This window comes from Mus caroli, unplaced genomic scaffold (genome assembly GCF_978045245.1).
Source record: "Mus caroli unplaced genomic scaffold, Mus_caroli_1 scaffold_13, whole genome shotgun sequence".
Taxonomy (NCBI): domain Eukaryota; kingdom Metazoa; phylum Chordata; class Mammalia; order Rodentia; family Muridae; genus Mus; species Mus caroli.
The window spans coordinates 93,395,947-93,411,170 of record NW_028227268.1 but is presented as its reverse complement, the minus strand read 5'-3'; the positions used below and the strand labels follow the sequence as shown (position 1 = coordinate 93,411,170).

At 40.2% G+C, this 15,224-nt stretch overlaps 1 protein-coding gene across 3 annotated transcripts in view; it reads right to left on the bottom strand.

The window, feature by feature from the left end:
- Eml6 (EMAP like 6) overlaps positions 1-15,224 on the bottom strand; it is a 296,634-nt gene that overhangs the window by 149,357 nt on the left and 132,053 nt on the right. For all 3 annotated transcript variants that reach the window (XM_029483123.2, XM_085829048.1, XM_085829047.1), the window contains 2 exons: positions 12,044-12,142; positions 8,053-8,121 (listed from right to left, as the gene is read on the bottom strand). In XM_029483123.2, coding sequence (XP_029338983.1) covers positions 8,053-8,121; positions 12,044-12,142 — 168 coding nt within the window. The remainder of the gene's footprint in view (positions 1-8,052; positions 8,122-12,043; positions 12,143-15,224) is intronic.

The following is a 15,224-nucleotide window of genomic DNA, read 5'->3' as shown; positions in this document are numbered from 1 at the left end:
CGATTTGTAGATGGCAGCAGGGACACCACCATAGTTATACAGAAATCCAGTATTTTTCCTTGATGTAGTTCCTAATGTATGAGCTGGTGTAACTCTGGTGCCACTACCTAGCCCCCACAGTCTCCAAATGCCTTCTACATCTGTGTTTAATCTCACAACACTCTGGAGCACAGGTTCAGACAGATTCTGCTACTCTTTCATATGCAAATGTAGAAGAGTAGGCAGAAGTACTTTTCTAAAGACACAGATTCTATAAGAAACCAGAGAAACCTGGGTCACTGCTTTGAGAACTGCAACTAAGAGGGTGTGCGGAAACAACAATCAAGGCTTTTGTGACAACATACTGAGATTATACTCAAGAGGCGGGGCCAGTGAGCAGCTATAGGAGCCAAGTTACAGTACTTGAAATGAACAGGAATGGCATAGTGGGCAAGAAATTACATCTGACCCAGGAAAGCAAGATTAGATGACTCTAAGGGGCAAGGATGTATGGAAGGAAAAATCAGGGGCAATCCTAATATTTTGTGCCTGCAGGAGAGAAAAGATGGTGGTCTTCTCAGAGTATGGTGGTGGAAAAGCGTTGGGCAGAAGCACTGCTCTGCAGACCCACTTCAGAGATGAGAGCATGCATTCATTCAACTATGTGAAACAATGGTGAATTCTGGAAATAGGAGCCTCCGTAGTTTGGGGGCAAGAGCAAGAAAATAAGTCTTGAGGAGAATATGTACTCACTCATTAGAACATGAACATATACAAGGAAAGGAAAAAAGTAAGCAATGCTTGTTATCCTGGGAGAACTTACAAAGTATAAAAGAGAAAAGTTTGACATCATCCACTAATTTTACTCAGAGATAACAATTTAATGTTTAATGATATTTTCTAAACAAATATATATTTTAAAATTTTAGGGGGCAATGGTGAGGAAAGAGTTTGATCCAATACATCGCTTCAGAGTTGGTGATGAACTGTTGATGCAGGCTCACCAATCTCTACTGCTACTGCTAAAGGTAAAAATGCCTTTTTAATAATATCTGTCTGGGGAGGGAGGGCAGGCAGCTCACTGAGCTTAAGAGCTAGGATGAGAGGTATATTATAAACTCAGAAAGACAAAGTACACATTTTCTCTCATATGTGGAACTAGATTTAGTATGTTGTATTTGTATATGTATACCGATGGGTCATGAGACTGGAAAGGTGGTCATAAGTGGGAGGAGAGGTTAGGGAGGGAGAGTAAAATAGTGTGGTGGCACTTCCTGATGTGTAACATGAGAACAGGAAAGGGAGTTGGGCAGCCAGCAGGGCAGGAAGGTGCCACAGTGGGGATGGCTTTGCATGAGGGAAGGAATTAGAACAAAGAACAATGACATGGTAACGCCATAATGAAAACCACTCCTCTGTAAAACATCAGAGCCACAAGTAGACTAGACTGCCCCATGGAAAACACATTTTGAATATTTCCCAGTATCAGTAAGTAGCCATCTAAGGCATGACTTACAATGATCGCACATAACATCATAAGAATGTTGTGTATTTTATTTAACCACGGGGGTAGCTGGTTTCGGTTTTCTTCACTTTGGCTTTGCTATTGGAACGTTACTCAGCAATGAATCAGTTCTTGGTTCACGGTCCTCATAAGTCACTTGGGAGAAACTCCACATTATGAAATTTCTGGACTAGGGAGGATTGGCATTTCTAGAGCTATCAATAAATACTGCCAATTTTTTGTTCAGAAAGACTAAATTTACCCATCCACAGTAAACCTTAGAAGCAGCCTCTCACTGAGTCCTTCTCAGCATCAGATACAATGTAATAAGATCTTAATATATTCTTTTTTGTTTGTTTGTTTTTGGTTTTTGGTTTTTTGAGACAGAGTTTCTCTGTATAGCCCTGGCTGTCCTGGAACTCACTCTGTAGACCAGGCTGGCCTCGAACTCAGAAATCCGCCTGCCTCTGCCTCCCGAGTGCTGGGATCAAAGGCGTGCGCCACCACACCCGGCTAATATATTCATTTTTAATAAGTCTGTATTCAATAAGATTTAGCATTTTCATGTATCTAATGGCCAAAACTGTTTCTAGTTTTTGTTGGTTATCCACGTAGTCTAAGGTATGGATTTGTTTTTATATTCCATGAATACATTAATATCTACCTACTCTTTGTCCTTTATTCTTGCTTGCAAGAATTCCTCTTGAGAGAGCAAATCCATAATATATGTTAATTTATATATCTGCATACCAATATTATCATTATAACTTCTTTCTGTCCTTACAGATGGAAGAGGACCTTTCCACAGCCTAAGAGTAATTATACATTTACTTAAATATTTCTTGTAAAGAAAAAGAGTCCTCCAGGGCCTTTATTTTATAAAAGGTAACCTTATAGAAGGTTCTGTATGTTGAGGCAATGTACCACACCGCAGCAATCCAAAGACATCTTTCCAACAGTCTGACGGCGTTTTGCTGATAAATTTTCTAGTAAAGACAAAGATGGAATGCACCCAGCTATGTAGCTGTTCTCTTGGTCTGGTTTGCTTCTGCCCTCTGGTGGCCTCTGCACAAATTGTAACTCTATAAAATAGGAACTAGGTGATTGTTTTTGTCTGTGTGGGGAAGAGGCTTTGAAAGCCTGCAGCTGCCCTAGTTCATAGGCTTTCCCTTGTGACCTCTCCTAATCTTCCCCCATCTAACTATGATGTCTTCTGATCCTTAAATGCCTTCCCAACATGGAAGCAACCTTTTTTTTTTTTTTTAACATCACCCAGGGAAACATCATACTTCTTTAGTTATCTAAGGTTTCTTAAATATTTCACACTTTAATTGGCTTACAATTTACTTTTGTGTATAGTATGAAGTAATATTACACTCCTCATTCAAATAGTTTTAGTACCCAGTGGTTAGAGATACTACCATATTCTAAACTGTTGGTTAGAGACGCCACTGTGTCTAAACTGACACAAATTGTTTACTTTGCTGCTTTAAAATTTTTTATTTATATAAGTTAAATTATAACTTCTAACATGCTTTAGTAAATAATGCATATTCTTCATCCTAATTAGTTTTTATTCTGAAGTTATTGGTTATTTTCACTCTTATTTATCCAGATTAATTTAGACAGGGACTATGCTTCAGGATTGAAAAACAATGACAGTCAAGTGAAGTGCCTAGCAGCAGCTAGACAGGAAGTTTGGTTCATTTAGTACTAATCAGAAGTTGCCTGATATTTCTAAGATTCCATGTTTTAAAACAAAACCTGTACTGCAGAGCATGGTGGTGCATGCCTTTAATCCCAGCACTCCGGAGGCAGAGGCAGGAGGATCTCTGTGTTCCAGGCCAGCCTAGCCTACAAAGTGAGTTCCAGGACAGCCAGAGGTACACCTAGAAACCTTGCTTCAAAAAATTCAAAATAAAAATAAAGAGCAGGGTCTGGAGAGGTAACTCAGCAGTTAAGAGTACCGTCTGCTCTTCCAGAAGACCAGAGTGCTAGTCCCAGCAATCACATGGTGGCTCACAGTTTTCTGTAACTCCAGTTCCAGGGGATTTGACACAGACACACATGCAGCCAAACACCAAAGCACATAAAATTATAATGGAAAGAAATCAAACATACAAAAATCATCTGTATTAACACATTTTTTTTAATGCAAGATACTGATCTTGGGCGTGATCTTGGCGGAGGGCCCCAAGGTCCCCAGAGGACTCTTCTCGCTGCAGGCACCCGAGCACACCCGGGATCTTGAGATCACTTGTGAGTGGAATGCAACATCAGTTCCAAAAAACCCAAAGGGTCTTGTGCTAGCAGGAACAGTGTCAAAGGACAAAGGCAGACCCTAGCATACCCAGAATCTTGGGCTCACTGAGAACAGTCTACGCAGGGGAGCACGTGGGCCACAGAAGAAACAGAGCTTCTTAGACAGGGTCCCTCAGGGCCTTCGTCCTCAGACAGGAGACAGAGCTGAGACCCAGACCCTTGGATACCTTCCCTGCCAGAGAAGAGTCAGCCTCCAGGGAGGGCTCTGACCCCAGGACTCAGGTGGTAGATCTGAGATCCAGACTTCTGTGCACCTTCCCTGCAAGAGGAGAGATTGCCTGCAGAGAGTGCTCTGACCACTGGGACACAGGAGAGAGTTGGTCTCCCAGGAGTACTGACAGAGGCTAAAGAATCACAGGAGGAACAAGCTCAAGCCAGAGACAGCTAGAACATCTAACACCAGAGATTACCAGATGGTGAAAGGCAAATGAAAGAATTTTACTAACAGAAACCAAGACCACTGGGCATCATCAGAACCCAGTACACCCACCACAGCAAGTCATGGATATCCCAACACACCGGAAAAGCAAGATTCAGATCTAAAATCATATCTCATAATGCTGGTAGAGTATTTTAAGAAAGTCATTAATAACTCACTTAAAGAAATAAGGAGAACACTGCTAAACAGGTAGAAGCCCTCAAAGAGGAAGCACAAAAATCCCTCAAGGAATTACAGGAAAATACTGCTAAACAGGTAGAAGGCCATTAAGAGGAAACACAAACATTTCTTAAACACAACCAAACATGTGATGGAATTGAACAAAACCATCCAAGATATAAAAATGGAAGTAGAAACAATGAAGAAAACACAAAGGGAGACAACTCTGGAGATAGAAACCCTAGGAAAGAAATAAGGAACCATAGATGCGAGAATCAGCAACAGAATACAAGAGATGGAAAGAGAGAATCTCAGGTGCAGAAGATTCCTTAGAGAACATAGACACAACAATCAAAGAAAATGCAAAATGCAAAAAGATCCTAACCCAAAACATCCAGGAAATCCAGGACACAATGAGAAGACCAAACCTACAGATAATAGGAGTAGATGAGAATGAAGATTTTCAACTTAAAGGGCCAGCAAATATCTTCAACAAAATTATAGAAGAAAACTTCCCTAACCTAAAGAAAGAGATGTCCATGAACATACAAGAAGCCTACAGAACTCCAAATAGACTGGACCAGAAAAGAAATTCTTCCAGACAAATAGTAATCAGAACAACAAATGCACTAAATAAAGATAGAATATTAAAAGCAATAAGGGAAAAAGGTCAAGTAACATATAAAGGCAGGCCTATCAGAATTACACCAGACTTCTCACCAGAGACTATGAAAGCCAGAAGATCCTGGATAGACATTATACAGACACTAAGAGAACACAAATGCCAGCCCCAGGCTACTATACCCACCAAACTTTCAATTACCATAGATGGAGTATTCCATGACAAAACCAATGTACACACTATCTTTCCACGAATCCAGCCCTCCAGAGGATAATAATAGGAAAACACCAACACAAGGATGGAAACGACGCCCTAGAAAAAGCAAGAAAGTAATCCTTAAACAAACCTAAAAGTAGACAGCCACAAGAACAGAATCCCACTCTAACAACAAAAGTAATAGGAAGCAAAAATTACTTTTCCTTAATATCTCTTAACATCAATGGACTAAATTTTCAAATAAAAAGACATAGACTAACAGACTGGCTACATAAAAAGGACCCAACTTTTTGCTGCTTTCAGGAAACCAACCTCAAGGAAAAAGACAGACACTACCTCCGAGTGAAAGGCTGGAAAACAATTTTCCAAGCAATTGGTCCAAAGAAACAAGCTGGAGTAGCCATTCTAATATCGAATAAAATCCACTTCCAACCCAAAGTTATCAAAAAGACAAGGAGGGGCCCTGCATACTCATCAAAGGTAAAATCTACCAAGTTGAACTCTCAATTCTGAATATCTATGCTCCAAATGCAAGGGCATCTACATTCATTAAAGAAACTATAGTAAAGCTCAAAGCACATATTGCACCTCACACAATAATAGTGGGAGACTTCAACACTCCACTTCATCAATGGACAGATCCTGGAAACAGAAACTAAACAGAAACACATAGAAACTAACAGAAGTTATGAAACAAATAGATTTAACAGACATCTACAAAACATTTTATCATAAAACAAAAGGATATACTTTCTTCTCAGCACCACATGGTACTTCCTCCAAAACTGACCATATAATTGGTCACAAAACAGGCCTCCACAAATACAAAAATATTGAAATTATCCCTTGCATCCTATCAGATCACCTCAGACTAAGGCTGATCTTCAATAACAACATAAATAATAGAAAGCCAACCTTCACGTGGAAACTGAACAAAACTCTACTCAATGGTACTGGTACAGTGATGTACAGGTAGATCAATGGAATAAAATTGAAGACCCAGAAATGGACCCACACACCTATGGTCACTTGATCTTTGACAAGGGAGCTAAAACCCTCCAGTGGAAAAAAGACAGCATTTTCAACAAATGATGCTGGCATAACTGGCGGTTATCATGTAGAATAATGCTAATTGATCCATTCTAATCTCCTTGTACTAAGGTCAAGTCTACATGGATCAAGAAACTCCACATAAAACCAGGGACAGTGAAACTTATAGAGGAGAAAGTGGGGAAAAGTCTTGAAGATATGGGCATAGAGGAAAATTTCCTGAACAAAACAGCAATGGCTTGTGCTGATCGAGAATTAACAAATGGTACCTCATAAAATTGCAAAGCTTCTGTAAGGCAAAAGACACTGTCAATAAGACAAAAAAGTCACCAACAGATTCGGAAAGGATCTTTACCAATCCTAAATCAGATAGGGGACTAATATTCAGTATATATAAAGAACTCAAGAAAATGGACTCCAGAAAATCAAATAACCTTATTTAAAAATGGGGTACAGAGCTAAACAAAGAATTCTCAACTGAGGAATACCGAATGGCTGAGAAGCACCTGAAAAAATGTTCAACATCCTTAATCACCAGGGAAATACAAATAAAACAACCCTGAGATTCTACCTCACACCAGTCAGAATGGCTAAGAACAAAAATTAAGGTGACAGCAGATGCTGGCCAGGATGTGGAGAAAGAGGAACACTCCTTCATTGTTGGTGGGATTGCAAGCTGGTACAACCACTCTGGAAATCAGTCTGGCGGTTCCTCAGAAAATTGGACATAGTACTACTTGAAGATCTAGCAATTCTTCTCCTGGGCATATACCCAGAAGATGTTCCAACTTGTAATAAGGTCACATGCTCCACTATGTTCATAGCAGCCTTATTTATAATATCCAGAAGCTGGAAAGAACCCAGATGTCCCTCAATAGAGGAATGGATACAGAAAATGTGGTACATTTACACAATGTAGTACTACTCAGCTATTAAAAACAATGAATTCATGAAATTCTTAGGCAAATGGATACATCTGGAGGATATTATCCTGAGTGAGGTAACCCAATCACAAAAGAACACACATGGTATGCACTCACTGATAAGCGGATATTAGCCCAGAAACTTAGAATATACAATATAAAATTTGCAAAACACATGAAACTCAAGAAGAAGGAAGACCAAAGTGTGGATACTTAGTTCCTTCTTAGAATGGGGAACAAAATACCCATGGAAGGAGTTACAGAGACAAAGTTCAAAGCTAAGACAGAAGGAAAGACTGCCTGACCCAGGGATCCATCCCATATACAACCACCAAACCCAGACACTATTGCATATGCCAGAAAGATTTTGCTGACAGGACCCTGACATAGCTTTCTCTTGTGAGTCTATTCCAATGCCTGGCAAATACAGAAATGGATGCTCACAGTCATCTATTGGATGGAACACAGGGCCCCTAATGAAGGAGCTAGAGAAAGTACCCAAGGAGCTAAAGGGGTTTGCAACCCTATAGGTGGAACAACGATATGAACTAACCAGTACCCCCGGAGCTCATGTCTCTAGTTGCATATGAAGCAGAGGATGGTCTAGTCGGCCATGAATGGGAGTAGAGGCCCTTGGTATTGCAAAGATCATATGCCCCAGTACAGGGGAATGGCAGGGCCAGGAAGCAGGTGGGGTAGGTGGGTTAGGGAGCAGGGCCGGGGAGGGGGGAGTGTATAGGTGGCTTTGGGTATAGCATTTGAACTGTAAATGAAGAAAATATCTAATAAAAAAAAAAAAGAAGAACAACGCAAGATACCAAACGAAAAGCTACCGTACCTTTATATGCTTCACTCCGCAGCTAACCATTCTGTTTGGCTGATATGGATCCCAGGAAATATCAAAAATCTGCCAAGAAATTAAATGTTCTTCAGAGACCAATGCAATTACAAAACTCTACCCTTGCTAATGTGGGCTGCAGGGGATGAAAATGGAGGACCAAGCTCTAACAAACAGTCAGGACAGGCCCTCTGCCCGCCAGGTTACTTACCTTCAGCCCAGGCAGACAAGTAATTCCCCTTTATCTCTGAGTACAACTGATGCATCCATTAAAAATTTCCACTTGTGGAAAACAACTTTGACAATTAGGATAATTTTTAAATCAAATTTTCTGGAAGTCTTCACATTGTTGACAAAAGAACTTTGGAGCTAGCTTTTCAATAAAAATTAGAATTATAAAACTTAGGAGTGTATTTAATGGCTAGTTATATATCAGTGTGGACAAATTCCCTGAGAAGTAACAGGAAGTATGAAAGAAGCCATTTACCTGGACCAGATCATCCCCAACCTTTAAATCATTTAAAATGCTCCCAAAACTCTTAGACTTTCAATTTTCCAAAGAACTGAAATCATACCAGCTAGCACTATTTTTTATTCTCTATGAAGAACTATGAGACATTTTACAGGGAGTTTTAGTTCCATTTCGAAGACAGAAAATACCTGCTTGCCAACCTTGAAAGCTAAGTCGCCTATTGTGAGTATTGACAACACACATGTCCAAGGTCCATCTCAGCTATTGCTTTAGAATAAGTTTTGTTTGGGGCATTAAAAAGCAGATTCCAGGATGAGCCACATTCTGTAAAGTGTTGATAGAAAGGAATGGGAAGTAAGTGTGATTGGGATGCATTGTATAAAATTCCCAAATTAAAAACACTATGTTGGGGGAAAAAAGAAACTATCAAGTAACAGAGAGAGAAGAGAGAGGAGGGAGGGAGAGGGAGGGAAGGAGAAGGGGAAGATTAAGGAGAAGGAGAAGGAGAAAAGAAGGAGGAGGAGAGAAGGAGAAGGGGAAGGAGAAGGGGAAGGAAAAACAAGGAGTAGAGAAGGGGAAGGGGGGAGGAGGAGGAGAAGGAGGGGAGGGAGGGAGGGAGGGAGGGAGGGAGGGAGGGAGGGAGGGAGGGAGGGAGGGAGGGAGGGAGGGAAGAGCCAATTGTCAGGACCAGAAAGAGAAAGAACCCAGCCATCACTTCCTATCACCCAGGAAGAAGATACAATGAACTCCAGAGAGCTCTGAAGAGCAGAGATTCAGTCCACATGTCCATTTTAGCATCTGAGTTCAGCCAGGTTTCAGTACTTCTGTTATCTCATCTTTTCTAAAATTAGCAGCACAGCCTTGGTTTTGTTGTGAAGTCAGTTAAGACAATGTAGGTGAAATGATTTTCGAAGACTATAAAACCCTGTTAAACACATGTAGATAAGTCTTTAGACACTAAAATAATCTCTTGAAGTTAATCATAAAAAACCAATTATTCCTGCTGGCACCAAGACACTGTAATGAAGAATAAACTATGTGACACTGATTAAGGAGCCTCTCTCAAAACATTCTAGATTCACATTGTAACTGAGTTCTAAGCGTTTAGAAATATTTCTGAAGGTTGTCTTTTTCACCTCCAGCTCCCTACAGAAATACCATGCTGGAGTAAAAGCAGTCACCCTGACTCCCGGCATGTGAGAACCAGTCCAGTGATATGCATAAGTCCAGGCTTCTGATCTTTCCATAGAAACAGTACTACAGTGAAAAGCAGAGGTAGATTGAGAATTATTCCCTATTTGGGGCAAAACTGGAAATAGATTCCTTTTTACACACACACACACACACACACATGCATGCGAATGCAAACGCATACATACATGCACACACACACATACACACACATATATATGAACACACAAATGCATGCACACATACATGCATGCATGTAGCCATTCTCTCTTAATTTTAATTTTGCAAGTGTTTGGACCTGGAGCCAAGCTTTATGACTAGGTCACCAGTAACAAATTCTCACTAAACCTTAACTATTAAGTATGACAGACCAAAGGGGCACAGTCACTGAAATCAGATAGGTATACCATGTGACATTCAGTAGTGCTAAAAGAGAATGGTTAGACAAGTTAAACTTAACAGCATTTAATTGAGCAGAGGACTGTTTTGTAGAGTGGATAGCCCTCAAAAGTAGCAGCAGTCTACCACATGCACAAGCAGGATGTTCAGACCAGCAAGGGACCCAACACTGCTTCGTGCTAGGGCTTGGCATGTGCCTTGTTTAGGCATGTCTCCCTGACTGCAATTGTTATGAAAACATCCTCTAAAGCTTGGTTTGTTTACTTTCCAAAGTACTAGTCCCTCGATACTCAGAGACTCATGACATAAAGGCGACTTAGCTAAATTTCCTTTAATAGGAATTCCAAAACCTGACCAAACACTTTATACATAAGCCAAGGTGTGTTAGTCTTTCTAAGAAGGCAACAACAATGAAGAATATTTTCAACTTTAATCTACTATTTTCCCCCAAGGGAACAGGTCAACAAGTCTGACAAAAAAATATATTAATTCAGGTTAGATCAGAAACACAAGTAGCTAATTACAAAATCAGTTGGATGTAAAACTTCCCTCTCAACAGAAACTAATATTACATCGCAACCTTGTATACTGGATCTCAAGTCCACCTTTTGTGATCACAGGAAACTAGTGTACCAATCCAATCCAACTCACCTCACCTCAGCTGGAGTGAAAATGGAGACATCTAGAACTACTAACCTAAGCACTTCACAAAGTACAGTTCCTGCTTACACATGAAGTATTACCTCAGAAGGGTGGTCCCCAGTGGGACCACTCTTGAAAAGTGGCTGCATCACAGGGTGCTAATTTCATTATATATTGATGAGTTCACTGGAGCAGAGTTGAAGAGATAGAGGCTGGTTGGAGGAATTGGGTCAGTATGTGGAGGGTGTGTTTGAAGAGTATGTGATCTGTTCCAGGTTGTCTGGTTCTCAGATGAGAGGCTTGTCACTGCCAAGGTGTTTTGCCAAAAATGTGCTGCCTCACTACAGGCCCAGCAGGAAGCAGCTAAATAAGCCTGGACCAACATCACTGACACCATGAGCCCAAATCAATCCTTCCTCTTTTATTTTCTTAGGCATTTTGTCACAGCAATAGAAAACAGTTTCAGTAAAATTCAAATTCCTGAGAGCAGAGCCCTCATCACTAGGCTGCAAAGCTCTTTATGGGTGTTACACATGGAGCTACAGTTAGGAGCCAGTTGATCAAAGGAATCCTGACCCTTTTCCAACACTTGGTTTGAGTTCTACTAATGGTCAGTCAGGGGGTTTCTGAAGACTTGATTCTGGAAGGGAACTTGCAACCAGTGTGAGGTTCCTTTATCTTGTAATCACACCATTAGAAACAATTTTCAGAACTAATATTAAGTAAGATGATGACTTTGGTGTTTAACTAGGGCCTCATTAGACAAGGACAATTACAAACAATACCAAAAAGGAAGGTAAGAAACTAGAGAGCAAGGCAATAAAGAAATCAAGTTATACAATTATGTAGTCCATAAAGAAAGTAGTGTCTGATAAGGTATAGGCTGTGCCCACATAATCCCTGATCTTGCCAGGCATGCCTGCATGAGGTTACCATTTTAGATCACACTAAATTCAGTATTAATGACAATCAGACCATAGCTTACATTCAGAATTAGGAAATCACAAATCAAATACAAACACTTTTAGTAATATTTTTGTGAATATTTTCTAACAACCATTTCCAGGAGTCAAACTACTATGATTTCAAATTCTGTTCTATTTTTGAGTTTATAATAAATCAAACTCCAGCACTGAACATCTGCTTTGCTCCTGAATAACAATCGTTAACCACTAATCATAAGTAAATCATATTAATCAGTTAAACACGCAGGAGAAAATTCATATATGGCAAATTTACGTTTAAAGACATAAAATGACATACTCTACAGTTCCGCAAAGGTCTTACCCGGTCAGAATGGCCAGTAGCTGAGGCCAGAAGTTTTCCCTTTCTCCAGTCCCAAATGCAGACTGTGTTTTTGGCATCTAATCCCACAGAGGCTAAATGCTGAAGGAAAAAAAGGAAAAGAAAAAAAAGAAAAAGAAAAAAGAAAGGAACGAGGGAAGGAGAGAAAAAAAGGAAAAAGAACAAAAGAAAGAATAATTCAAATAATTTAATATCTGAAAGTAATGAGATGATTTCTTGTTATTCACACCAACTTTCTTTTTTTTTTTTTTTTTTTTTTTTTTTTTTGGTTTTTCGAGACAAGGTTTCTCTGTGTAGCCCTGGCTGTCCTGGAACTCACTCTGTAGACCAGGCTGGCCTCGAACTCAGAAATCCACCTGCCTCTGCCTCCCAAGTGCTGGGATTAAAGGCGTGCGCCACCACGCCCGGCCACACCAACTTTCAATGAATAGTTACTGATTATCTACCAGGGACTAGACATTGAACACAAACTCATCCTAATCCCCACACTAGATGGCTTCCAGTAGGTCACACGGACACTGCAGTCCTACAATATCACACTCATTCGTTCTTTTTGACCACAGGATCCAAACATGCAAAGTCTGTAAAGTTTCTGACAGGCAAGCAAAACCCTTGAGAAGATAGCTTGAAGGCAGGAATTAATAATCATTTAAATTTTACTATGGAAGATCAGTATGATGACTCACACCTATAAACTCAGACCCCAGGAGGCTGAGACGGAGGATTTATAACTCCACAGTCAGCCTGGGATCCTTAGTGAATTGCATTATAAAATCCTGTCTAAAAAAAATTTGACATATGATCTCACTCTAACTCAGGCTGACCTAGAACTCACTCTGTAGACCAGGCTGGCCTCAAATTCATGGCCATCCTCTTGCCTTAGTCACCTGACTGCTGAGATTATAGACGTGTGCCTCCATACTTAGATTTTTTTTTTTTTTTTACTGCAAGATTTAGGGAAGTATGAATTCTACACTAAGCATCTTCATCACACTGTATAATTTGAAGAGTCTGACAAACACATACAGAAAAAAAAATCCAATAAATGAGCTTGATTTTGTCCTTAATTTATATAGTTTCACAAACAGCTCAACTGCATAAGGACATATAATCCTAATAAAAGGAACATGTTATATGCTACTCATCCTTTGAGGTCACATCAATTTCTTGTCCTCACAGTCAAACCCAACTTTTAATTACAGGCAAAATGAACAGCACCAAAGGCAGATAGGTGTAAGTAACACTGATATAGGGGTTCTTGCAGGATGCCTCTTAGGAGGCAGAACCACGTTAGAGGTCTTGGCTCTCAGTAAGTAAACTTGGCTTACTTGTTTTCTAATTAGCTAGATGGCAGGCCTTGGAAATGTAAGATAATTTATTATCTCTTGAGAATTTCATCTGTGTATTTTGATTATATCTTCTTCTCCTTTCCCTATTCATCCAACTTTGCATCTTTTGAATTTCCCCAGCCATCAAGAGTGACTTATGCTGTCCAAATATTCCCCGATGTGTTCCCATCTATTGGAGCACAGTTGACTTACCAGGGGCTACACTCTTAAAGAAAACTGATTTTTTTTTCTCTCTCAACAGCTATCAATTGCCAACAATGTAGAAAGGAGTAGAATTTTGTGTTCAACTACCCTCTCTACACTGGGTTTGTCTAGCTCGGCCTTGTACAGGTCTTATGTGTGCTATCACTGCTACTATGAGTTCACATGTGTAGCTGCCCTGCTGTGTCCAGAGGATTTCCTTGTATTTTTTCACTGCATCTGACCCTTACAATATTTCTGCCCCCTCATCTAAAATGATGCTCAAGCCAGGAATGTATCAAATATGTTCCATTTAGGGCTGAGCAATCTTCAAGTCTCCTATTTTCTGTGTCTTGGACAGTTGTGATCTCTTTGTTAACCACCATTTACTGAAAAAAGCAACTTCTCTGATGAGCGTTTAAAGATGCATAAATAATTGGGTAAAACAAAAAATACTTTGGAAGATTAATCAACATCCATAAATTTTAGTTTTCTCATTTTTGAAGTGAGTATAAAATTAGCATTTATCTTGTCAAACTGCATGAGTTAGGTGAAATCAGAGAAATCCAGTGATTCTGACTATGGCAATACAGAGATATGTGGGTTCACATTTCTCACTGAATACATTTCAGAGTTTTTACCTACTTGTCATGTTGCTGTGATAAAATGACTGATTAAAGCAACTTCAGGAAGGGAGGCTTTGTTTTGGCTCACAGATCTAGGGATACAGTTTACTGTGGCAGGGAAGGGGGTGGCAGGAGCAGGTCTCACTGCATCCAAAGTCAGGAAACAGAAAGCAGAGAATGCTCATTGCTGCCTCTCTATTCAGTCCAGGGCACCAGCCCACAGAATGGCACTACCCACAGTTCAGGAGAGTTGTTCCATCGCAATTAACCTAATTTAGATAAGCACTCACAGGCACACCAGAGGCTCATCTCTTTAAGTGGTTTAAAATTCTGTCTAGCTGACAGTATTAACCATTACTGCTCTACCCCTCATCAACTTACTCCCAAACAAACTACTGTTCAGCCATAATCTTCTCCTTGGCCTCACAGGCTCACAGTCATCTATCTATACAAGTGTATTCGGTTCAACATCAAAAATTCCTACCATAGTCATTTACACTTCTAACACTATTAATAGGTATAGTGGCTGAGTTTCTCCAGAGAGTCAAGCAATCTCTTAACGATGAAGCCCTGTACATTTTTTTTAAGTTGCACACTTTTAATTGTGCAAAGGCACAGTGTAAACACTTAACATTCCAAAGGGAAGAAACCAAGCACCACAAGGAAAGGCTGAACCAGTGAAGTTCAAGACCACATCCTGAAGTTCATGTCTGATATCAGGGGCTGGTGCTGGAACTATCTGAGTCCTAAAAGTCTTGTGTATCTCTACCCTCCAGCTCTGTTGCCTGCAGCACACATATTCTCTCTCTTGGCCTGCCTCTACTTTGTGTCTGAAGTTGTCCTCAACAGATGTCCCATGGTTGTGACATCTTCAATATTCTGGGATCTCCACTGTAACCGAGCTTCAACTGCACAAATGACCTTTTCAGGGCCTCCTTGCAGGACATGACATGATGCCTGGGCTCAGTGTTTCTCTCTTGAAGATTTTATGACTAGCTCAAACTTGCA